Below are 24,402 nucleotides of genomic sequence, written 5' to 3' on the forward strand. Positions count from 1 at the left end.
GCGACTTCATAGCGTTATATAAATATATCAAATTTCTAAACAAAAGGATCTAGGTTCATATAAATAGGAGAATATATTTTGCATCGTATTAATAGTGTATTGTAAAAAAATTTGGGGTTGCCATTAATCGATGTTAGAGTTATAAATAATTTGTAATTGTTCACAATTATAAATTTCACTCGGAGCGCTTCTCGTTCATGTACTATCTACGTACAGTCGATGTTGCCACGCTAATAATAATATTTCCTTTGGAATACAGATTTTTTTGCCACATTTATGACGAAAATTATATTTGTATAAGCAACGGTTGTTGCTCCATAACAACGGCTTCGGGAATCCGTTTTTTTATAATGCTTTCCCTTAGAAAGGCGAGGGTGCCAACGGGTAGGCGACAATGCTAAAACTATAACTGTATATGTTTATACGTTCAAGCTTCGTGTCACAGGCCACAGCACACAATTGTTCTTGTGCATTTGAATTGAAATTCGAAGGTTATCTGTGATGTGGTCTCTGCATTGCGTCAGGGCCGATTAGTAAGTAATATTTAATGGAATCAGGCGTTATCTTGCGAAAGTCCATCCTAAGTAAGAAAAGAACCAATATTTAGCCACTTCCAAATTGCCAAATTACTCAACACGTGTTTACTCCTCCACGGGGCTTCTTCGGGAGCTATGTTACACCGATTAGTGCCAATTATTAGTCACTCTGTTTGGCACTAATCGGTGTAACATAACTCCTAAGGATGCCCCGTGGATGGGTGAAACACGTGTTGAGTGATTTGACGGTGGCAGTTGTGTGATTCGCATTGTTTGCCGCATACGCATTTATCAGCAGACTGGCGGGTGGCTCACTTTGTTGCACGACTACCACTGCATGTGCGGAAGTGGCTAAATATTGGGCCTTTTCTTACTTAGTAAGTAATAGTTAATCCTTTCTTTACCAGCGCCGGAGTAAGCCGACATCCAGCTTGTAATGTGGGCGTGTAGATCCCTGTTTTAAGATTTACCACAGCCAAATAAATTACTATGAATTATTCTAATTTCCATTTTTTATGAATATACCGGTAAAATCTTTAAATATGTAACACAAATGAGAAAATTCGAACATCAGCCTACCGCCATGCAATGTGCATTCGCGGCGCACATGCCCGGTTCAGTAGCATCGCTTCGGCGGAACGGACTGCGGTAAGGAAATGGTTAGTCGTGTTGTAAGTATGCAGAAGTAAGGAAGATTGATGATTCAGGATTAAAGGTGTTTCGGATATTGGAAAATATTTCTAGGGGCAAAGTATCCGATTTAAGTGTAACGTGCGTTCAAAACAAAAAACAAATCATTTTTACTAATCCCTTTATTTACAACAAAAAAAAAACAGTCACTATTTTTACATGATTTATTTACAAGTATAAATTTTTAGTCTGTTACAAAGTACATGTCAAACGTCACGTCATATTGACAGAACATTTATTTGATGTTTGATCTAAACTTAAATGCACATGAAAGATGTTGGTAGGCCAAAACATCAACCGGTTTTTTGTAAACTGGTAACACTGCAACTTGTTATTATGGTTACAAAAATTCATGTATAGTATTTAAGAAGCACCACAAGTATATTTAAACACAAGTTTATTATGAATAGCATTTTCAAATGCTCAAATTCAAATTATCTTTAATATGCATTTACTCGCACTTTTGAACTGTCGACTATTTTAACACTAAGTAAGCTATCACTATTAAGAAGAGTCGGCCAGAAACTCGACAGTTGATGTTTTTAAATAAAATTTAACAATGATGAATGATAATCCATATGTCCACACGCATCCATTAAATAAAAATTGTAATGCTATAAGATTTATTTAATAATATACCTTTAAATTCAGATTTTAAACTAAAAATAGAAAGGTGTATATCTTGACGAACTTTATAAATGCGCACGCACAGATCCTTGAAGAATTTACTTAGATAGAAACTCCGAAAAAAAAACTTTTTTTTTCAACTAACGTATTAGAATTCATTGAAGCCTGATCCATGTTTTCTTAGCCGATAAACAATGGAGGTATTACTGCAATAGTTGAATGTACATGTATTTAAATTTGAACGCACCCAAACCTAAAAACGAAACGGGACTCCTTTGTCTCTGACATCATTTGCGCTACTTAAAGACAACATTACGTCATCATCAGCGACGCATCGAAAAGGGGAATACCACAGAAATAAAATTGTTCTTTAAATCGGTAAAATACGGGCGAAGCTCGAATATAGACACTTCAACTTCGGAAGATTCCACAAGACACGACTCGTGGAAAACTCGAAGTTTTTAATTTTCTTGTGAATCTATGTAACCTTCGCTACGTATAACATCGATTCGTCATTTTCTGTCCACACCTACACCCCCAATTTAACAAATAAATTTTTCCCATACATATATATATATAAAGATGTATATATATATATGTATATATATGTGGTTTACTATAAATGAAAATCTATCATTTTGGACTTCAAAAAAACTGATTATATATACTAGAATTTCTACAAATAAATTAAATCATTTCATTATTTTTTTATATTTCTTTGCTATACATTTCAAACATATTTATATTCAAATATCTAACATTCTATACTATAATGTATAAAGAAGCAAACATACAGAACAGAACAACAAAATTTTATATTAATAATTTATATGATCCACGCCAGATTCAAAGATTTCAGTGCGGACGGAACACAATCAATTAGATATGTCATATTAACCAAATTGCGTCTTATATATACACTGTGATAGGTTATAGTTGTAATATCTTTAAAGGGGGTGAACATATATATCATTTGCTGTCAATTGAAGTATTGTACAATCCGTCCTAAAATTGATGGTTTTAAAGATTTTGATCAACCCAATAAAATTATCAAAAATTTTCTTCCCATGCCCCAAACTATGTCGTCTTTCCAGCTATTGGGACCCCTAAACACAGATACACATCATAAATTTTACAACATAGATATAAAGTGTGAAATTACTGGATCATAGAGTAGAAAACACTTGCCAAAAAACCATGAAAACGCGTTATAAAAGCACTGTGTTGTAAGGACATTATTGTATACAGGTTAATCTCACTTGCTATCAATTATTGTATGGTACACCCTATTCAAAAATCAGTTGTTTCAGAGATAATAAATAACTCAATGATAATATAGTAAAAAAGTGATTTCAAAAATGTCCTTGCAGACTATATACAGGAAGAAATTATTGGTGAGTCTCATTCCAATAAAAAGATAAATATATATTAATTAGAAATAGATATAATATATTTAAAGTTTTTTGCTAATAAATGCGCTATATATTCACCCCTATAAAGCACCTATGACCAATCACCTGTACATAACATTTAAAATCGCAATGCACAAATGAACATTTACACTACAGCAATAATATATTAAATTCGCTTGCAATATATATGATACATACAAGCAATATATTAGTAATTAAATTTTATTTACTGTGTTGTAATTTTTTTTAATTTCTACCAATTTTTTGTTTAAGAAAAAATTTAAACGTTGAGCCTTTTTTCATACTTTTTTAATAATGTTAACGCATTAATATGAGATTTAATATTGTACATTACTACATTTTCATAAAAAGAATCAAATAGGTTTGACAATGTAATCAAATACAACCTCTTTTAGAATTGATATACCAAGTGTTTGATTAAAGATGTAAAAAAGCTATGAAGTGGTTAATGTATGTCACATTTTATATTAATGTTAAGTACACTGTTTCCAAAAATCATTGTCTTGGTCAATGTGGAGTATCACATATCAAAATTATTTCTTGTTTATTATCTGCCCTTGCAGACTTTGTATTGCCAGAAGTTGCTGGCCATTCGCATTCAACAGAAAAAATATATTAATGTAACATATTTCAGATTGATCAATTGGTACAGGGTGATTGGAACGTTATATAAAAGCTTTTTGCTGACAAATGAGCTACATATTAACGACTAAAGATTTTACAGTTATTACCAATCACCCTGTAAACAATAAAACCTGTTTAAAAAATATTGTTGTGATTTCGAATTAAAAATATACTCTTTGTTGCATTAAATAGTATAATAAAAAAGATAGACTACATAAATGTACTAAAAAAAATTGTTTTACTGGCAACACAACGACTGATGTATTATAATCAAACATTACACAAATTAAGAAAAGCGAATGTAAAGACAGTACAAAACTTAGTTATGGAATTAATATATTAAGAATATAACCGTTTATTTGTTAATACTCATAATTTAAAAAATTCTTTTTAATTTTACAAGATTTGGTATATTTCTACCATTCTACCATTAACAGTAACAATTTTTAGATATTTTCTACTATCGTTTTTTATTATAAAAATTACGCTTTTAGCAACTTCATAGAGTAACTACTAGGTATATTGTACGTGTTTAAATATTTTATGGTAAAAATTTTTCTAACATTGCAACATTATCTGATAACATATGTCGAATTTAAACTGATAAATTACTATGTTTTACTGATTAGAAAAAATAAAACAAATACAACTAATTTACTAATAGTTACATGGTTTATATGATTTCTTAATGGCGTTGTTGATTTGTAAGTCATTTATATACCACAGATCATCTGTAATATAGAATCTATTAATATAAAGGAAGACAATGCTATGTGGGAACATATATATTGCTTACACTATCTAAATATATTACCAACATATACCTCTTATAAACAATATGTCATACTTATGGGTGTCCTGATAAAGTCTTGGATATCCTACTCAAGTAATAACTGTGGTCATAACGAGTCACTAAAACACCGTCTGTTACTTTTTCATTTGCATCCGGGTAATATGTTATAGGTTCACCATTACTGGTTGTCATTTTACCATCAACAGTCCGTATTATAGCATCACCCGCACAAAGATCCCATTTCTTAATCGCTGTTGTGTGAAGATATACATCATATGTTCCGTTTACAACACCCATAACTTTGTAACCAGCTCCTGCTGCAGTTGAGACAGTTGTTTTAGGTCCGAATGCTTCTTTTGCCATATCTGACACTCTTCCTTGGTGGGATATTGATACAACTACTCTTGGGTGCTCCTTGTTTTCTTCTTTCTGTATGGTAAAGTGAAACATTTAGCATTTATGGTGGATCTGAATATAATATGATCAGCAATAGTCTTGTCATATAGCTTTGTCACATATAATGATTGTGTAACTTATAAAATCACTTCGAGCAATAATACTGCCTAATGGATTCAGGCATTACTTTGCGGAAGTCCATCCTAAGTAAGTAGAGGAATAATAAATAGCTACTTCTGCTATGCAGCAGTAGTCATGCAATAAAGGTCACTCGGTGTTTGGCACTAATTGGTGTAACATTACTCCTGAGGATGCCCCGTGGACTGGTGAAACACGTGTCGAGTAGTTTAGCTGTGGTAGTTGTGTAATTTGCATTGTTTGCCGCATGCGCGATTATCAGCGGGCTGGCGAGTGGTGCACTTTATTGCACGACTACTGCTGCTCAGCGGAAGAGGTTATATATTAGTCCTTTACTTACAATACTACTGCCTCTTGTACCTTATTGTCTATGGTGTAAAAAAAAGTTTAAATAAATGAATAAAGTGCTCATTGGTACAATCTATGCAAGATATTTGTTATACTCAAAGGTTAGATGAATTAGTCAAAGAACTTTTAATTAAGTGTATATTCTTTATTTGAATAAAGTGAATATTCTTTAACTTATTGAGTAACTTTATTTCTAAGAAGTATTTTATCCTTCTGTATGTCCACACTAACTATATTCTTGCTAAAGGCGCAAACTATTTTTATAGAATTATATGAGTTTGTATATTTAATAAACTTTTTAAATATTATATAGGAAACTTCATATACATTATATGTTACATATGTTTTCCTACAAGAGTTAATAATTTTATGAAGCTTTGAGAAAAGTATATTTATTTATTAATATAGGGCACTTGAAGTTAGAACTAACTTTAAGCTTTTTTATATATAACTTTAAGTTTTACAAACTTAAAGTTGAAAAGAAAAATTTAAGTTGATCTTTTATATGAAAATTAACAATATATCAACCCTGTCAATAACTACACCAAACCTAGTTTGTCATATTTCAATCAAAACCTAATGCTTTAAAAGGATTTATTTAATAATATTATTTTAGTTTATGATTTAAAACTAAATAAATGAAGATTTAAGATATTATCACTAAGGCAGGAAACGTCAATATAGCTGTCATCCACAAAATGTTAAGTAAAGGTTCAAGAAGTTGATATGACCAAAATCCTTCAGAATGAGTATCCAAATTATAGTTTTGTAATGACTGCCGAAGTTGTATACCGCAGCTGTCTTGCAAGAAAATTGAAAATGTCATTATTTTCAAACTTTCAAATATCAAAATTATTACATACTAGAACACCCGATTCAATATTGTTGATGACTATACATGCCAACAGTGGGGCCCTTCTAAGTCAGTCTACATCCTGAAGAGAAGTAAAAAAACAAAAAGACACATAATGGTGAGAACTGTGAGAATAAAGCTGGTCTGGACTTGCTGCCAGTTTTGTTCCTGAACTCTAGAACGGTAAAAGGTGTACTTTTCTTGAGTCTGTGTTTCCCTATCTACAACCCATGGTAAAACAATATTTTGAGGAATCATTGTGAATTTTTGTATGGTGGAGGTAGGCGGAATGTTTATTTTAAAATAATAGTTTTAAACATGAATCATTACTCACATGGGCAACATTGGCGACATTACTTGAAGTCTTCTTCGCTAACCAGCCCCAGTAAGTCTGTGGATTTTGTGTCGGGAACGGATAGTGAATTACTCCGATTATTGGTATGCCCTTATACGCTACACACACCATTGTTGTTACATATTGATAGAGACCCTCTGAAAGAATTAAATATAACATTAAAAGTTTGGCTACAATTTATACAAAGAAATAAATGTCATTTACTACATGTTTATGAATACATATATAGTGTTTATACCAAAATTACATTTTTTAATTTCTGTATGTCCATCTGTTCTGGCTAATCTCTGAAATGGGTGGACTGGTTAAATATTAAATTATTAAATATAAAAAAATAATAAGGAGAATCTTAGGCTAGAAAAATTATTTTACTAAAAAAGACATATAAATAGACAAAATATTTTTTTGTTAAATTCACATGGATGAAGTGGCAGGCACAGCTAGTGTTATATATTACATTTAGTTAGTTTGTAATATACATTATATTGATTCCAAAAGCTTCATAAAAGTGTTTCTATGCTAAGTGCTGATATATAAAACATGCACTTAAAGAGCACTTGGATTATGAGAAGTGAGATAACAAATATAAAAATTAAGAACATATAAACTAGCATATGAACATTTTTCAATTTCATTTTTAAGAAAACATATGAAGTGTGCCAGGAGCCAAATTTAGTACTCCCTTGTTTAATAATATGAAAATCCTTTCCAATTTCTCTTGCCTGCTATTCTAAAATCTGAGGTATTTATGTTTAGATGGTAAATACCTCAGCAGTAGGCTTGAAGTCAATAAGAGATGTGGTCCATCATATGTTTAAAAAACTTTATAATGTAATATGTTCCTATAGAATTGACAATAATATAACAAATTTCAAAGTAGCACTGTAATATTTCTATTTTACACAATGATTGTTCACCCTCAAATTTTCTCAAACTAGACTAAAAATTGAGAAAAGTTTCAGACAGTGTATAAGTGAGAAATGATAATAAGGCATTGCAATGGCCTCCAAGAAATTGGATTATTGTGTAAAATAAAATTAAAAAAAAAAACACGATTTCCTTCTATCAAGGCATCTAATAGTTTTTGTAAATGTGAGATTTGACATATGTAAGGTATAACATTGATATCAAAGTAGGATGATTTAGTCAAAAAAAAATCTGTATACTATGTGATTACCAACCTGTATACTCTTTAGTAGCATCTAAAGGATCGATCCATATAGTGATGTCTTTCGCGAAAACCAGTTCATCGTTCAAATAATATATCGAATGGTGTTCAGCAGGAAGCGTGTCGGTTAAGAATGGCATCTGATTCTCACATTTCGGATCATTCTTGGAATGCTCCTCGGACACTATAGTTAACTTAGGAAATGTGTTTCTTAAACTGTAATACATAACACAGTGAGATGCGTAGTCGGCATCCGTTACCGGGTCATTGACTCCCTCTTTGGTTTTCCCTTTACTCTTAACGTTTAAATCTCGTCTCGTACCCTCGGCGACTTTTCCACCGCCGTATTCAGCTGCGTGAATCGCTGCTTTCAGCAAAGTTTTCAGATTAATAAGATCATTCTTGTCGGTCGGGTAACTCGACCCACCCGAACGCCAGTATATTATGAGAAACAAAACGAAAGCTAACGTAAAACAAGCGAATTTATTTATTCTTAAAGTTCCGCCGAAATTCATTTCGTATATATGTGCTTCTTATCGTTAATAAATTAATAAAAATAAACTAGGAATGAACTTTTTTTTTATTTCTCAACCAGTTGTTTTTGACAGTCTCAATATGTCAATTTACAATAATATATACAGTCCGAAAATGTTAATCAACGGTATACGCGAAGTTTGTTGTATAATCAATCTTTAAATAATGGTGTTAGAAATTTCGTTTTCTCAATAAAAAATAAACCTTATAAAATTAAGACGTTTGTTTTTACAATAAAAATATTAATGGACGTAAGTACTTAAAAATTTTCTTATAAGGTATCGGGGTTTTTAATTCACTATAAAATGCAATATTACAATTTTTTAACACATTTAAAGAATTTATTAAAAATAAAGGATTAAGATAAATGATTGAACTAAAATTTTTAATCAAATGTTTATAAACATCGGTTAAATAATTTTTTTACGGTTTTTATGCATAACCTGCCACTGCATCCCATCACTAAATGTCACTATTTGTTATCACACCATAGAATATATAGTAAAGCATTTCAATATAACTAAAAAGTTGGTCGTGTTTGATACAGTCGTAACTAAGTGTTTAAGAACAACAGTACCTACATAAAAATGATTTTAATTGATATTTACGATATGGTGAGCTTGACAATTTTTAATTTCAAATATGATAATTCTTTTAGTTTAATACATATATTTTAATTCATAAAATATTATTTAGAGTTAAATATTAAGTACTATTTTTTTAAATAGATGAGCTGGTGGACATTTGTCGTAGCCATTCAAGTTATTATCCTCTCTGTATACTTCTTACGTGCAAGAAAAATTAAAGCATACCAAGATCCACTAATGAGTGATGAGCCAATAGAATGGAATCCAGTGCCACTGATTGAGAGTGACGTAGACGTCGAGGAGCCGCCTATAATGGGAAAAATAGACGAAAATGTCTTAAATGTTGGTGCTACCAGTTTCCTCTGTCTTGACAAAGAGGAGGAAATTATGGAGAATGCTATTAAATCTTTACATAAGTATGGAGTTGGATCTTGTGGACCACGAGGTTTTTACGGAACGATAGATGTTCATCTTGAGCTGGAGGAGCGCCTGGCGAAATTCTTGGAAGTCGAGGAAACCTGTGTGTATTCATATGGATTTTCTACTATAGCGAGTGCAATCCCTGCATATGCCAAGAAGGGTGACATCATATTTGCGTAAGTCTTATAATAAACAGGAAGACCTATTATACATAAATGTATTGGTTTTTGACATGTTTTCCCTTAATATGTGTTTCCTCTGTAAATATTTCGATTTTCCTCTTATTAACCTCATTAATTATATAAACTTTTTCCTTTGCTTTTTTAATTAAAATTTACAAATTAAAATAATTATCCTTAAGCACCTTAATTAAATAATTTAGTACATTTTTAAATTCAAATGTCTTTTGCGGTAGTCAAAAGACTAAAGAATGACATATCAAGGTATTGTCACTCGAGGTATAACCAATTTAATTGTCATTTAAAAAAAGATTGATTTATTTCTATTGTTGTAAACTTTATTTTCAAAATAATCGTTTTTTTTGTCTAATTACAATTCATATTAATTACAATAATGCACATTCAAATTCAAAATTAATTCTCAGTTATGTTGATATATTAATACAGTCTTAAATTTGAATATTTTTTGCTGTTTTAATTAAAACAGCAAAAAAACACCAGTACCAGAGACAATTATCATTTTAACACCATTAACAGAGATCTGATGTGTATTAATATATGCCTAACATTGTATTGTTGGCTTAGTATAGAGAACACTTGTGTTATAAATTAATATAACAATAATTATAGAGTAAATTAATCCTTATTTGTTTAAAAAGGAAGATTATTAGACTTGTATATTCTATAGCCTTATTTTTTAACATTTTTATGTGTTAAGTCTTACATTAGCCCTTCTAAAATTCTTATTCCCCATGATGCAACATATATATTTTTAGTGGAGGACTACCCACATTGCATCTACTGGCTTGTGGTTACAACTGAAATACCTTTCGGCTACAACAGCTGTTGTTTGTGCAATCTGCCTCGCTCGCTGCCAATTCAGACTAGCAATTATTTGAGTTATTTTTGTGACCACAAAAGAACCAAAGTCATTGGTGTGGGTAGGTTACCCACTGGGTGGATCAACTGCATAGTCAAGGTCACGGCAATTCACTGGATGGTGATTGTTGCTTGTTTTTTTATATGGTCCCCAATATTGGGGACCTCTCATACTCTTATCTTGTTTGAGACTGAGTTTTTATTCCTGTTGTATTTTTTTTTTCATATCGTTTATTTTATTTTTATGTTCTTCTGTCCTCTTAAGATCTATCTTTCTTCTTTCATTCTTTTCCATACTACTTTCCATTCATTAATTGCCTCACTTCCTTTGCCTCGTCCCTCAAATATCACAGAATTATCAAATTTGTATGTTTACTTATGTTATTTTACATTTTTATCCTCCTTATTACACAAATTTAGCACAAATCACTATTTATTTTGTTTTAAGTTTAATTTTAATTCTACATCCTATTTACTCATTGGCTTACCCGACCTGTATTTGTTTTATTTATTATTGTGACTTCACTATCGTCCTGCATAACTTGAGGAATGCTGGTCTATCGTTGTTATCTCCCATTAGTGAGGTTATGTGTTCCTCGCTTATTGTTTTACTTGGCATTCTGAGTAGTATCAAAGTCTTTGAAATGTGGAATAGTTGTTGTGATGTTTGGGGAAGGCCTATGTATTACAGTAAGCATCAAGCGATACATTACTAGCTAGGATTAGGATCGGATAAATAAATTTCACTATTAATTATATTTAAAATTAGTTATTAATGTAGTAACAATAGTTAATGATTACAGAGATAAAGCGATTTGGTTTGCAATACAGAAAGGTATAGAAGCATCTAGAAGCGAAGTTCGTTATTTCGAGCACAACGATGCCAAAGACCTGGAGCGACTGCTGGAGGAGGCTTCACAGAAGAAGCAGTTGAATCCTAAAAGAAGAGCATTCCTTGTTGTGGAAGCAATTTATTTTAACACCGGAGAGATGTGTCCGTTGAAGCAAGTTGTTGAACTAGCAAGAAGGTATAAGTTGAGAATAATTCTGGATGAAAGCCTTACTATTGGGGTAAGATTACCATGAGTAATGTTATTTTTATTTACAGTAAAAGCTCGCAGGGTTTATGTTCCATATACACCAATACCTCACTTTGCGTCGTGGTTACGTTCCAAAATACACGACACAAATTGAAACGCCGCAAAGTGAATTAAGATTTTCTATAGTAAACCATGTAAAGATCGAAGATAGGTTCCAGGGTTACGAAAATACAACTTTTTAAAAAAAAATTGAACAATGTAAACATTTAAAAAACAAAAATAATATACCACTGCCAATAAATAAATTGTAAAAATATATAACTTTTTTGTAACCAGAAACAACTCGCTAAAATTGAAAAAAAAATTTATTATTCTCTTTTTAAAAAAGCACAACACACTACGTAATAGAAACTGAACTCTAAAATTAGCAAAACAAAGTGAAAATAAAACTGTATTAAAATTGCGTTGATTTTTAGTTAGAAAGGGAATCTCCGAGTTTTGATGGTATGGCGCAATTAGAAACAAAAGTGTTGCCATCTTTTAGAAAAAAAAAGAAAATTTAAAAAAAAAACCAAAACAACGCAGCCTCGAAAATCTAACGACGCACAGTGAATATTAGTACTGATTAAGCAGCAACGCAACTTCGAAGAAAACGTTAAACGAAACGACGCAAAGCGAGGTATTGGTGTATATGCCGCGAATAGACACCGTGTTGCCAGGCGACAAAATAAAAAAAACTTATAAAAAGCAATTTAAATGAAGTTATTGAACACTGATTAATTATCTTAAGGTTTAAACAAAGTTGTTTTGAAGAATTTACGGCCACATATAGCCCAAAACGCGGTCACAATATTTAGACAAGAAGTATTTTTAAAATTTAAATTTGCAGGTGTTAGGAAAACATGGTCGGGGAATAACCGAATACTTGAAGATACCTCGAGACGAGATTGACTTGATTGTGGGCTCGCTGGAGCACTCGTTCGCGACGATCGGAGGCTTTTGCGCCGGCACCAACTTCATAGTGGAGCACCAACGACTCTCCGGCCTTGGTAACATCCTATCTACTGTGATAATCTATTTATACGTAAGAGAATTCCACAAATATAGAGTCATTACAATATCTCTGGAACCGTAACACTTGGAGAGTTTAAATTTGGAATGAACATTCCTTTCTTTTTATTCGCAATGGACCCGAGGGGACCATTAAAAAAAAACTTTTTTTTTGTTTAATAGAATCAGGCGTTACCTCGCGGAAGTCAATCCTAAGTCAGAAAAGGATCAATATTTAGCCACTTCCGCACATGCAGTCGTAATCAGCGGGCTGGCGGGCGGTGCACTTTATTGCACGACTACCACTGCATGTGCGGAAGTGGCTAGATATTGGTTCTTTTTCTTACTTTTTTTTTGAACTTACTAACTCTCACTCAAAGATACAAAATTTAGCCATAATAATTTTTTGTCATTTTAAAAAAAGTACTAAATTTTTATTAGTTAATATATATTCATCTATTAAGTTTGCGAAGTAGGCGAGTTGGAGATAGTAATGTATATCCGTGAGAGATATGGTCTTTAATAAAGTAAGAGAACCTTATACATAATTACCATCATAGTGCTATGTACTGTGGGTTCTGACTCGAAATGAAACACCTCTGGTTCACAAGGAGTCCTTTATTCACATATCAGATGGTCACCCTACTTTAAAAAGTATACTTTCGCTTAGTCCAAAACTACGCTTCCAAATTGCTCAAGAAATCACTGTCCAAATAACTTACCAAATAGTCACTTGTATCACTGATCATAGATCTTGATCTTATAATTCGAAAAACAACACTGAACTGTCGACATGGGAAGTACACCTATTTATACTACGGAGAAGGTTCTGGTAAGTTCGCGATAGTACTCGGTTAGAATTTTCGAGAACCGTACACAAAAAATTATAAATAACTTCAAGGTCACGCGTGTTTACTACACTTCTTGATCCTAGGGTTCAGTGTTTATTGTTTAGGGGGTTCTGTAACTCGTGTTTTGTAACAATTGTTTCAAATGTAATACCGTTTAATCGTGGACATAGACTTTCTGATATCCAATGAAATCGATTCAAAGCTGTCTTCGTCCATCCAGTCTTGAAGCCCTAGGAATTTGTTATATAGTCCGCTAACTACGTTTCAACTTGTCAATTCGCTGATCATTTTTGGTTACTTTTGTTCATCTACTAATTTGATCATTGCTGATTCCATTTCTTAGAGAAATTCCGAGTATACTCCTTTATATATCCCGTCGGACTTTTGCCAATAAGGCTAAAAGGTTTGAAATTTGGTAGGAATTCTGTTTTGTCGTTCTACCCGCAAGAAGGTTTGACTGAGGGTACATTGAATTCACGATACGGCTTGGGGACAGCTAGCAATACATACAACATACTACTATAACTAAGTACTTCCTCAGGTTACTGCTTCAGCGCTTCCTTACCACCGATGTTGACGCAAGCGGCTATATCAGCTCTTGATATCCTGGAGGCGAAGCCAGAAATCTTCAAGGAATTAGATGAAGTATCCAAGAAGTTGAACAAGTGAGTATATATTATTGATGTTGAAACGTTTTCGTCTAAAACGCAATGTGTGAAGAAGGTATTTCATCAGCGTGTGCTATAGGTGATGATATCTGGATTTGATACCTGGTTGTTTATGATAGGCCTATAAGAGTCATGGTTACCAAAAGAGTAATTGAGAAAAGTGTACTTGGAGCTTCGGTGCTAGATCAGAAATGAAACCCTCTGAAAAACTACGGTCGCTAAAGTATGCCTAAGAAATTTTTAAGTAAGAAAAGGACCTATATTTAACCACTTGCGCACATGCAGTAGCAGTCGTGCAACAAAGTGCACGGCCCGCCACACCATTGAAGTTTTTGATCAATTTGGTTTGGCAGTTTTTAAAAGTTCCAAATTAGACTGACACGAAGCAGTCGCATTAGCATTTTGCCTCTTAAAAATAAGACTTCGTTCTATAGACTTGTCTATGTTCATAAAGAAATCGCAAAGTTTATATTATTATTAAATCTTCGCCAGGATTTTTCAAATCAAATGCCACGTTTTCAGCGTTTGTTGAAGCCTCTTCTTGTCGTAATTTACAAAGGATATTTGGATACCCATTGGAATACTTTTATAATGTATGTACGTTTTACATTTGTGAATAAAGAGATTTTTAGCGATATAGGAATTTGGTCGCATTTTTTAATGTCGCTTTTACTATACTTTTCATTAGGATTCCTTTGCAGGTAACTATGAAAAATTAAAAAAAAACTCCTGTGTATGAGGTTGTTCGAAAATTTAAAAAGTACATCGAACAATGGCATCGTTACGTAAATGTTTGATAAGTGTAGACATATACATAAATACAGCAATCACGTTCAAACTATAAAAATTATCGGTACGAACGCGTCTATAAAAGGTTTTATCGAGTTTTAGAGTTTTGTTAAACTACCCACGATCTGCACGTCAATATTATTCATCTATAAATGAAATAAAATTTTAAATGTTATTTCTCTATGCTTATTGAAATTAAACCATTGTGTTTTTTATTGTCACGCAGTATTCCATTGTCATTGTAACGACCACGATATTTTTATTTATTAAATATTCTGGATTATTTTACCTGTTTTACAATTATATAAATATTACACATCGACCTTTGGAAAGACACGATCGGCTAATTTCGGCATCGTAGAGCGCTATCTCTGTCGCACGAAATACAAACAGTCCGGTATCTATCAAGAGCTGAAAACAAGTATCATTTGCTTGTTGTAATAGTTATTTTTCTTCTTTGTATAAAATACACCAATTTTTCTATAAGTTCTTTAGGTTGGGGCAGAATAAAATAAAAAAACGAAAAGTTCGTTTTGATACTAGTATATAGTATCATTTGCTTCTTTGGATAATTATTTTTAATCTTTGTACAAAATACACTAATTTTTCTATAAGTGGTGGCTAGGATGGGGTAAAATAAAATAAGTTCACATTATGTCTGCGTATTTAATTATTTAGGAAAATTACAACTGTAGATAATGAACACCATTATACCTATTGTTAAAACGAGACATTTTAATAAAATTAAAAATACTTGTTTTAACAGCTCCTAATAGATACCGGACTGTTTGTATTTCATGCGATAGAGATAACGCTCTACCAAGCCGAAATTAGCCGATTGTCTCTTTCCAAAGGATATGTGCAATATTTATCGCCGGGTACTGTAAGGCTTTTTTAGTAAAAAAAGATTTGTTTTTCAGAGCATTATCACAGCTTAAACACTTCACGTTCCGCGGCGAAGATATTTCTCCAGTTAAACACATTTATCTCAAGAATTCAGATCTCACGGATCGTCTCAAGCATTCGTATCTAAGAGAAATCGCCAATTACTGCATGAAGAAAGGTGTAGCGTTCGCAGTTGCTTCATACCTGAGAGACGCCGAACTAAATTGTCCAGAACCTTCCATCAGGTTGGCGTCTAGTAGAAAATTAAATGATGAAAATATATCATTGATATGCAATCTTTTGGATGAGGCCTATGAAAACGTCACACCAAAGTCAGATTTACAGATAAAAAATTAATTATTTATCTGTGGTATGACAGATGACATTATCCCGCCAAAAAAAAAAACATTTTAAATAGTTTTAAAAGTATTTTATTTATCTGTTGGTTATTTGTATAATGTAATAATTTAAATGTGTTTTTTATGTAATTTAAATAGTAGAACAATGTTACACCTCAAAACTTAATTTAATTTTTTTTGCATTTATCAAGTATTATGTTTATGTAATATTTTTACTGCAATTTTATCATTAAGTGTCTTTTTTATATAGATCATTGAGATTATATACTTTTTTTATTGGCCTTACAATATAAAAATTTATTGAACTTATATTACAGTTGATAGGCCTTGAATAAATATTGTGTTGAAAAAAAAGTTTAGTGAAAATTCTTTTTTTTAAAAAAATGTTTTTACGCAACGCACTAAAATATTCACAATAGCTTGTTAATATTTTTCTCAACTTTCAGTGTAATTAAATAAAAATATTCATTTTAAAAATGTGTTTTATTCTGCGTTCACACGTGGTTTATCTACAATTAATTATTTTTTACTTTAAAACAAAAAACAATGACTACATTTAATACGACTAATCATTAGAATACCTACGTCGTAAATTCAGATGATAGATATTGTTATTTCATAGTCACCTTATGCTATGACAGAGATTTATTTCTAAACAAGTTATTTTTTATTTTACATTTATCTTCTCTTATCCATCTCAATCTCTTCCACGCTCTATTCTTGCGTCCTTCATAATTTCTTTTTGCTCTCAGCTTTTTTGACACCCTCATAAAGACTGGAAGCATGGCGTTCCTTGTTATCCGGCTCCCCGGAGGTCAGGTTTGCAGGATGGATTGAGAACAGCAGTCCTGGTGCTATGTGTCCCATGTTGACTGGACGTCCACACAAAAGCTGATATCAATATGAAATCTCCAGAGGAATTTGAAGATTTCAGGTTACCTATGGAGGAACAAACTGGTCCAGGGGGAAACCCTGCTGGAAAAAGCCAGTAGTAGAATAGCGGCCTGGAGTGGATGTTTCAGCCTGACCAAGAGATTAGTCATAAATGAAATCGGTTTTCAAAAGTTCAAATATCGATTAAATTGATTTTATCCTTTAAAGTCATTAAAAATATTTAAATTTAATTAGGATACAAGTTTTTTTAATGTGTCCTCTTCCTATCTTTTTCAACGAGCAGGAGTTATAATACGTCGTCGTCAGCGGCGCATCGAACAGGGGAATCCCACGCCAGAGCGATCTACAATACTTCACGCATTTTGATTGGCTGACGGTTCTCCTTACTTGATTATTGTTTTCTAAATTTTAATAATTAGTATAAATATGGACTAAACTCGATCAATATATACCACGATTCGTTTCCGGGGGCAGTTGGCTCCTGCCCCCTAGTCGCTAGCAGCGCCCTCACTTACATTGTCGAGTGGTTCACGCTGGCGTTCTAAGCCACGCACACATCTTCACGCTTAGAGCTGTTATTACCTTCATGCATACGTCATCGTGGAACTAGAGTACAAGTTCACGGATTCTTCCGCTCCGTGAACTCATGTCAGACGATGCTGTAAAAGTCCCCGGGCTAACAGCGAAGACATGAACTATTATAAGACTGAAATATTACAAATCAATGTGCACATTTCTACTTTGGACTTCGTGTTGTCATTACTTCCAAGAATTGCCGGCCTTAGGATGAATTCTACACTCTTATTCTAAACTATTGAGAATCTTCTGAACTGTTGATGTGTGAAGTTTGATGTGTTTACCAAATTTATATTAGTGTTGTCGCCAAAGCTTGATATAGATCTTTAAAAAACTTACTGAAATCATTTCTCCTACTGTACTATCCTGTATACTTATTCAAAGACATATTTTTGGATATGTTATGTCATATATTGACAGTAAATAAACTTTAAATTCACACCTTTAAAGTTTAAATCAATAATCAATCATCCTAAAGATAAAATTGTAACAATTCCGAACTTCTTACATTATCTACGTAATCGTACTATTGTACCGATACTTGAAAAAGGAAGCGATGGTGTTGCCAACGTAAAATAATTTTATTAAATGTGTTATAAATTGCCATATTCTACCACACATATATATATATATATATATATATATATATATATATATATATATATATATATATATATATATATATGGTAGAATATATAAATATATCCAAATAGTACACTATTCAGGTACCAATTCATCTGCCATATGGCAGTAACCAACGTTTCTTTTAAATTCAGTTTCTTCAGGTCCGTGCAGCGGTCTCCTGATCTCTACGAGGCGTCTGTCTGTCTCCAGAGCCTGGTTCTTGTTCTCCAAATCCTTGTTAATACGCTGGTAGTGATTATACATTCCGTGATATGTTGTTCTGTGAAAAAAAAATAAACAGATTTACCCACGTTTTTTTAATTTTAATTAAAATATTACGGATATTGATCTACTGCTAGATATTTTATATTGTTTATTTAATGACCAGTTTGAAAAAAGAACTGTTCCCGCTTTTTTTACATATTTTTTATAAATTGTTTATAAATTTTTTGCATTATTCTTACTTCATCCACTACTGTAAAAATAATTAAAAAAATAAGAATAAATGAGAAGTTTATTAATTTTTTTAATTATTTTTACATTTGAAACATTGATAAGAGAAATTGAAAAAAAAAGTTATTTAACGACTTTTTTCTTGCTTTACCGACTAATGTGAAAAATCTTTTTACTATTTAAATTATAAACAGTTTATAAAAGAAAACTAAAAATTAATTTGACACTTCAAATATCGATGATGAAAATTCTTAATTTAAAAAAAAAATTTTACACGATGTTATCCGCGTCCTTTTTAATTTTTTTTAAATTTCGGATATAGGTATTCTTGTTTCGTCCACTATTGTAAGATATATTTATTTTATAGTAGGTTTTTAAAAGAAAATTCGAAATTCGAAACGCACTTCTAAGACACATATTTAACAAATGTTAAATTTTTTTTGTACCGAACCTACACTGTTGGCCTAAGACCTCTTTTTAAGTATCGAAGCTTCCGGGGAGCCTAACTTGGGCCGCTACAGACCACTACTTTACCGGATTAGGTTCTTTAGAATCATTTCAGTTAGGTTAGGTGCAGTGACACAAATCACGAGAAGTCATTGGAGGATTAGCGTTCACGCTTCATATCACCGGCCACTACAGCCACTATACTTTTATGTAAAAACATTCTTGATCTTTTGAATTAAAAAAACGCCGATTTGAATTCGGACGCCATCTTGTCGTCGCAACCGTTGCGGTAGGGTCGCGTAAATTGTAAGTAATCTTTGTACGTATGGTAATACCTTTCATCACTCTTGGCTATCATCTGATCATCATAAACCCGGTCATGGTGGCGTTCTCTGCTGGAGGCCTATGACTTCCAGTGGGTGTCTTTCCACATGGTGATGGTGATATACGTCAAATATTTTGTGGTTAACATCTTTTTAATATTCTCTTTGTTATAACAAAACATTATGGGCGGTTAATATTAATCATTACTTAACAGACTAAGCTGACGTGTTATATGAATAACATGATTGAAGGTTCTTCATAATAACTTACATAAGGTCGTTAAACACTTCAATAATACGACTACGGTTGAAACTTCGAGAATATAAATATAAAAAAAGAAATTTCAAAGAGTCATATTCGTTCTCTACAAGGCTCCACAAACCAGTTCTAAATTATTGTGGTCAAAATTAGATAAGTTCAATAAACCACTAGTTTTAAAATATATAATAAAAGACGATGGGCAATCACTTTCTAGCAGGTGATCAAGTGAAACCAATAGGTTGACTCTCCATTACTACTGTACTGAGGAATGCAGAATATAGGATAGCACGAATAGAGTTTATCATCAATTATATCAAGGAGTTTCAAGACGGATATGACTTCCAGAAATGAAGAGAGGAATCTTCGTCGTTTTAACTCCTTGTCCTCTGCAAGGTTCTTCGCCTCCCCCAAAGGTACCTATGGGGGATATAACATAATCACCACGGGTTGGCGATCGCAGTGTGGTATTATTGTACACAAAGGACGCTACTGTTCAAACTCTGGAAACATGTTTATGACAAGGGTAATCCTATATATATAAACTATCCCGGGAATCGAATTCGCGAACTTCGATCGCAAATCTCAGTCCACTACTGAAGAGCTACTACTGCTGCTGAAAGATGAGATGATTAAAAATAAGGATATTCTTAAAAGAAGACGGCCACTGTTAGATTAATAAAAAGTATATAAAGATAAATACACTAAGTAAGAAAAGGACCAATACTTGGCCACTTCCGCACATGCAGTGGTAGTCGTGCAACAAAATGCACCGCCCGCCAGCCCGCTGATAAATGCGCATGCGGCAAACAATGCGAATAACACAAACGCCACAGTTAAATCACTCAAATGCGATTAGTGACTGTGTTTGGCACTAATCGGTGCATGTGCGGAAATGGCTAAATATTGGTCCTTTTCTTACTTAGGATGGACCTCCGCAAAATAACACCTGATTCCATTAAATATTAAAGATAAATACACTTACAAGGCTTCTTCTAATTTCTTCTCCAACATGTTTGAACTCATGTGTACTCTTTCATACTCCTCCATGAGTCCTCTCATTGGTTTATCCTTGAAGAAAATTTATAAAACAGAGAAATTACAAAGCACATCTGACGTCTATTGAAATGGTATGACCTGAGTAAACTCTACTCGTTATAGTTACATTCTTCGTCTTTTTAGCCGATGGACGCCCACTATAGGGCATAGGCCTGTCCCAAACATCACCTCTCCTCTATCACCGGTTCTGCGCTGCTCGCATCCAGCTACTTCCCGTGACCTGAATTAAGTCATCGGTCTACCTAGTGGAGCCCCTACCCACAGCGCGTATACCACCAGAACCTTTCAGTTACATCTAATATATAAAATTCTCGTGTCACGGTGTTCGAACTTGAACTCCTCCGAAACGGCTTGACCGATTTTTACCAAATTTTACATGCGTATTCAGTATGTCTGAGAATCGGCTACTATCTATTATCCATACCCCTAAGTGATAAGGGTGGTCCACCCCTAAATTTTATTTTTAATTTTTTAGACAATTTTTTTGGTTTTTATTTTATTATGATGCAGCATACAAAAATACATATAAACCTAAATTTTCACCCCTCTACGATCAACCCTTATCTTACATTTGTTAATTAAAAACTTTAATTTTTTTTGCAAAACAACGTTTGCGGGATCAGCTAGTTACATATATATTATCCGTAATCAGAGGACTTTGTCGCCCTCTCTAGCTATTTTAATCATAAATAATACGCACCTGCACTCTTTCTAGAACAGGTCTCCGTGTACGAATCTCTAATCTGGTCTCCACCAGTTTAGTAGGGTTTATTTTGTCCGCTACCGCTGCTCGAAGATACTCTATTTCCATGTCTACCTTTTGAAGATTTGTCTCCAACTGAAATAATTTTAAAAAAGGCTTTCAATTCGAAACTCATGTGCAAGACCACAGTTGCTCAATGAGTCCAGAAGAGAGCTATGCTTGGTCACGGACAGACAAGTACAGCGTGGTTCCAATGGAACCTATTCCCAGTCTGGATTTACCTTATGGACATCTTACGCTTCGCTTGCCCGTCCAAATTCTAAAGACATCAATGTCGATCCGTTCTGAACGTTATGTGGCATTCTCAAAAAGAAATCTGTTTATTTATAGCTTTGATCAAAAAGTAAAGTGATATTGATATTTAAAATTCCCGAGCATTAGGAAAGCAGGTAATTTTTTTTAGATTGGTAGCACTGTCTATAACATTTGTCAAAAGTTGGAACATCATTTGGCTCAGTCCAAGCCATTTTGTAGGATGTTTTGTGTTTTAAACGCGTCAGATTTGGTTTGGTATCAAAATCGCTTATTTTTTTGGAAAAGAAAATATCAAAAACTAGTGATATCGTTCCGCAACCACCGTATTCCTGATCGGGTTCCGTGTGACTTTAGACTATTCACTAAACTTAAATGGCCGATGCGAGTACGCCGTTTTGATACTATAGAGGAGACTCTGTATTTGGCACTAATCGGTGTAACATAACTCCTGAAGATGCCCCGTGGAGGGGTGAAACACGTGTTTTGAGTAAATTAACGGTGGCAGTTGTGTAATTCGCATTGTTTGCCGCATACGCATTTATCAGCGGGCTGGCGGGCGGTGCACTTTGTTGCACGACTAACGCTGCATGTGCGGAAGTGGCTAAATATTGGTCCTTTTCTTACTTAGGATGGACTTCCGCAAGCTAACGCCTGATTTCATTAAATACGATTGAGGAGATAAAACCGAATCGAAGGTATTGAAAGCTATAACGGAAAAGACAATTCAGAATGTTTCGACAACTGGATAAAGCGTTGGCAAAATTGCATTTTATTGGACAAGGATTACTTTGAATGGTATGAAATTGATTTGGAAAAATCAATGAAGAATTTACATTTTATAAACAAATTCACTTTACTTTTTGATCAAAGTGTCATGTATAGCATTCACGTAAGAACATACCGTATCACTGGCCAATATGGCTACTCTTTTGTTTTAAATTATTCTAACGCGTTCGAAAACTCGTATTCCAATTATAAATTCAAACGCGTTTAATGATGTGGTCTGTAGTTTATAAATTTTAAATACACCAATACCTCGCTTTGCGTCGTTTCATTTTGCGTTTTTTTCGAAGTTACGTCGCTGCTTAATTAGTACTAATTTTCACTGTGCGTCGTTAGATTTTCGAGGTTGCGTTGTTTTGGGTTTGAGTCTTTAAATTTTTTTTAATTTTCTTTTTTTTCTAAAAGACGGCAACACTTTTGTTTCTAATTGCGCCATGTCATCAAAACTCGAGGATTCCCTTTCTAACTAAAAATCAACGCAATTTGAATACAGTTTTATTTTCACTTTGTTTTGCTAATTTTAGAGTTCAGTTTCAATTACGTAGTGTGTTGTGCTTTTTTAAAAGAGAATAATAAATTTATATAAATTTTTACATGTTGTTTCTGGTTACAAAAAAGGTGTATATTTTTCCAATTATTTATTGGCAGAGTTATATTATTTTTGTGGGAGTCGTATATATACTGATGTGATGTCTGAATGAATAATAGGTGTAAGATTTTGTGGGCGAGCGTAGCCGACGGGCGAACTTAGTGTGCCGAATTAGTGCAGCGAGCACATGCACGCACCGGTGACGCGGGCGCAGACCTTTTGTTACTTTTGTTTCTTTTGTTTCTTTTGTTTCTTTTGCGCCTTTGTTCTATTGCCCGCTTTCACTCGGTCGCAGAGCACAGTGCGCCCCAGAGTCCTACGACCAATGCGACGTGCATTTTGCTCGCACTCAAGCACTAATAAAAATGTGTTCGTGTGTTAAATAAATTGATAAAGTGTTACAAACATCTTTTAATAAGACGCTAACTCTTTATTTTTGTTTTTTAAATGTTTACTTTGTTCAATTTTCTTTTTAAAAAGTAGTATTTTCGTGACCCTGGAACCTATTACCGATCGTTACATGGTTTGCTATAGAAAAACTTAATTCACTTTGCGGCGTTTCAATTTGTGTCGTGTTTTTTTGGAACGTAACCACGACGCATAGTGAGGTATTGGTGTAGTCCTTGTATAAATATACCATCTCAATCAGTATTGCTTCTCATTTTCCAAGTCATATATAAGTATCAGATGCATGCTCTGGTGGTAATTCATCTTAACCCTCTAAATGCGTATAGATGTTTCAGTTCATCATCTAATGAATCAGCCGATAGATGATCATCTAAAGGCATAGGCCTCCCGATAAGATGACCAATATCGAGGAGTTCTTTGTGCTACCCACATCTAACAATTTTTTGCCACCTTGACTGTCATCGATCTATCCAGTGGGGAGCTTACACGACGCGTGATCGTTGGAGAATATTCTTCAAGCTACGCTGTCAGTGACCTTGGTTCCTCAGGTTCCACCTCCAAGCATAGGTCCCCCCATTTCCCCCTAATGTTTTAAATATAACAAATACCTTATACTTTTGCCATTCCATTTCGTTCCTAGCATTTTGTATGTCGTAAACCCTCCTTCTCATAATTGTTTCGACTTGTTGTGACTGCGCGTGCATTTGATTTTTCGCTTGTTCGCGGCTTCTGAACATGGACTCCCTCAAGCCTTTGGACTCCACCAT

The 24,402-nt window shown here is 33.3% G+C and overlaps 3 protein-coding genes across 3 annotated transcripts; 1 reads left to right on the forward strand and 2 right to left on the reverse strand.

Annotated features, from left to right (window-relative positions):
- Positions 1 to 4,593: 4,593 nt before the first annotated feature.
- Positions 4,594 to 8,554, reverse strand: LOC137919421 (putative inositol monophosphatase 3). Its single transcript, XM_068762494.1, has 3 exons — positions 7,975 to 8,554; positions 6,773 to 6,930; positions 4,594 to 5,132 (listed from the first exon to the last, which is right to left on the reverse strand). The coding sequence occupies exons 1-3, from the start codon at positions 8,474 to 8,476 to the stop codon at positions 4,758 to 4,760; spliced, it is 1,035 nt and encodes a 344-aa protein (XP_068618595.1). The 5' UTR covers positions 8,477 to 8,554; the 3' UTR covers positions 4,594 to 4,757.
- A 444-nt stretch (positions 8,555 to 8,998) lies between these two features.
- Positions 8,999 to 16,516, forward strand: Spt-I (serine palmitoyltransferase subunit I). Its single transcript, XM_068762291.1, has 6 exons — positions 8,999 to 9,109; positions 9,224 to 9,678; positions 11,364 to 11,631; positions 12,490 to 12,649; positions 14,043 to 14,166; positions 15,879 to 16,516. The coding sequence occupies exons 1-6, from the start codon at positions 9,083 to 9,085 to the stop codon at positions 16,198 to 16,200; spliced, it is 1,356 nt and encodes a 451-aa protein (XP_068618392.1). The 5' UTR covers positions 8,999 to 9,082; the 3' UTR covers positions 16,201 to 16,516.
- Positions 16,517 to 18,389: 1,873 nt separating this feature from the next.
- On the reverse strand, positions 18,390 to 24,402 carry LOC137919149 (tektin-B1-like). Its single transcript, XM_068762127.1, has 4 exons — positions 24,244 to 24,402; positions 21,538 to 21,675; positions 20,764 to 20,849; positions 18,390 to 18,576 (listed from the first exon to the last, which is right to left on the reverse strand). Exons 1-4 carry the CDS (start codon positions 24,400 to 24,402, stop codon positions 18,390 to 18,392), a joined length of 570 nt encoding a protein of 189 aa, XP_068618228.1.

This window comes from Battus philenor, unplaced genomic scaffold (assembly GCF_028537555.1).
Source record: "Battus philenor isolate CCGP_79_NKW_IND1 unplaced genomic scaffold, ilBatPhil1.0.hap1 SCAF_16, whole genome shotgun sequence".
NCBI lineage: Eukaryota > Metazoa > Arthropoda > Insecta > Lepidoptera > Papilionidae > Battus > Battus philenor.

Bases quoted from the DNA above. Each gene is read 5' to 3' on its own strand.
- LOC137919421 (XM_068762494.1), bottom strand. From the start codon at position 8,476: ATGAATTTCGGCGGAACTTTAAGAATAAATAAATTCGCTTGTTTTACG. The intron at 6,931-7,974 runs GTTGGTAATCAC...TAATTCTTTCAG, and splicing joins TGCTACTAAAGAGTATACAG to AGGGTCTCTATCAATATGTA. The intron at 5,133-6,772 runs GTGAGTAATGAT...TTTACCATACAG, and splicing joins ATGTCGCCAATGTTGCCCAT to AAAGAAGAAAACAAGGAGCA.
- Spt-I (XM_068762291.1), top strand. From the start codon at position 9,083: ATGATTTTAATTGATATTTACGATATG. The intron at 9,110-9,223 runs GTGAGCTTGACA...TTTTTTAAATAG, and splicing joins TAATTGATATTTACGATATG to ATGAGCTGGTGGACATTTGT. The intron at 11,632-12,489 runs GTAAGATTACCA...TTAAATTTGCAG, and splicing joins ATGAAAGCCTTACTATTGGG to GTGTTAGGAAAACATGGTCG.
- LOC137919149 (XM_068762127.1), bottom strand. From the start codon at position 24,402: ATGGTGGAGTCCAAAGGCTTGAGGGAGTCCATGTTCAGAAGCCGCGAA. The intron at 21,676-24,243 runs GTATTTGTTATA...AAATTATTTCAG, and splicing joins TGGAATGGCAAAAGTATAAG to TTGGAGACAAATCTTCAAAA. The intron at 20,850-21,537 runs GTGCGTATTATT...ATTTTCTTCAAG, and splicing joins CTGTTCTAGAAAGAGTGCAG to GATAAACCAATGAGAGGACT.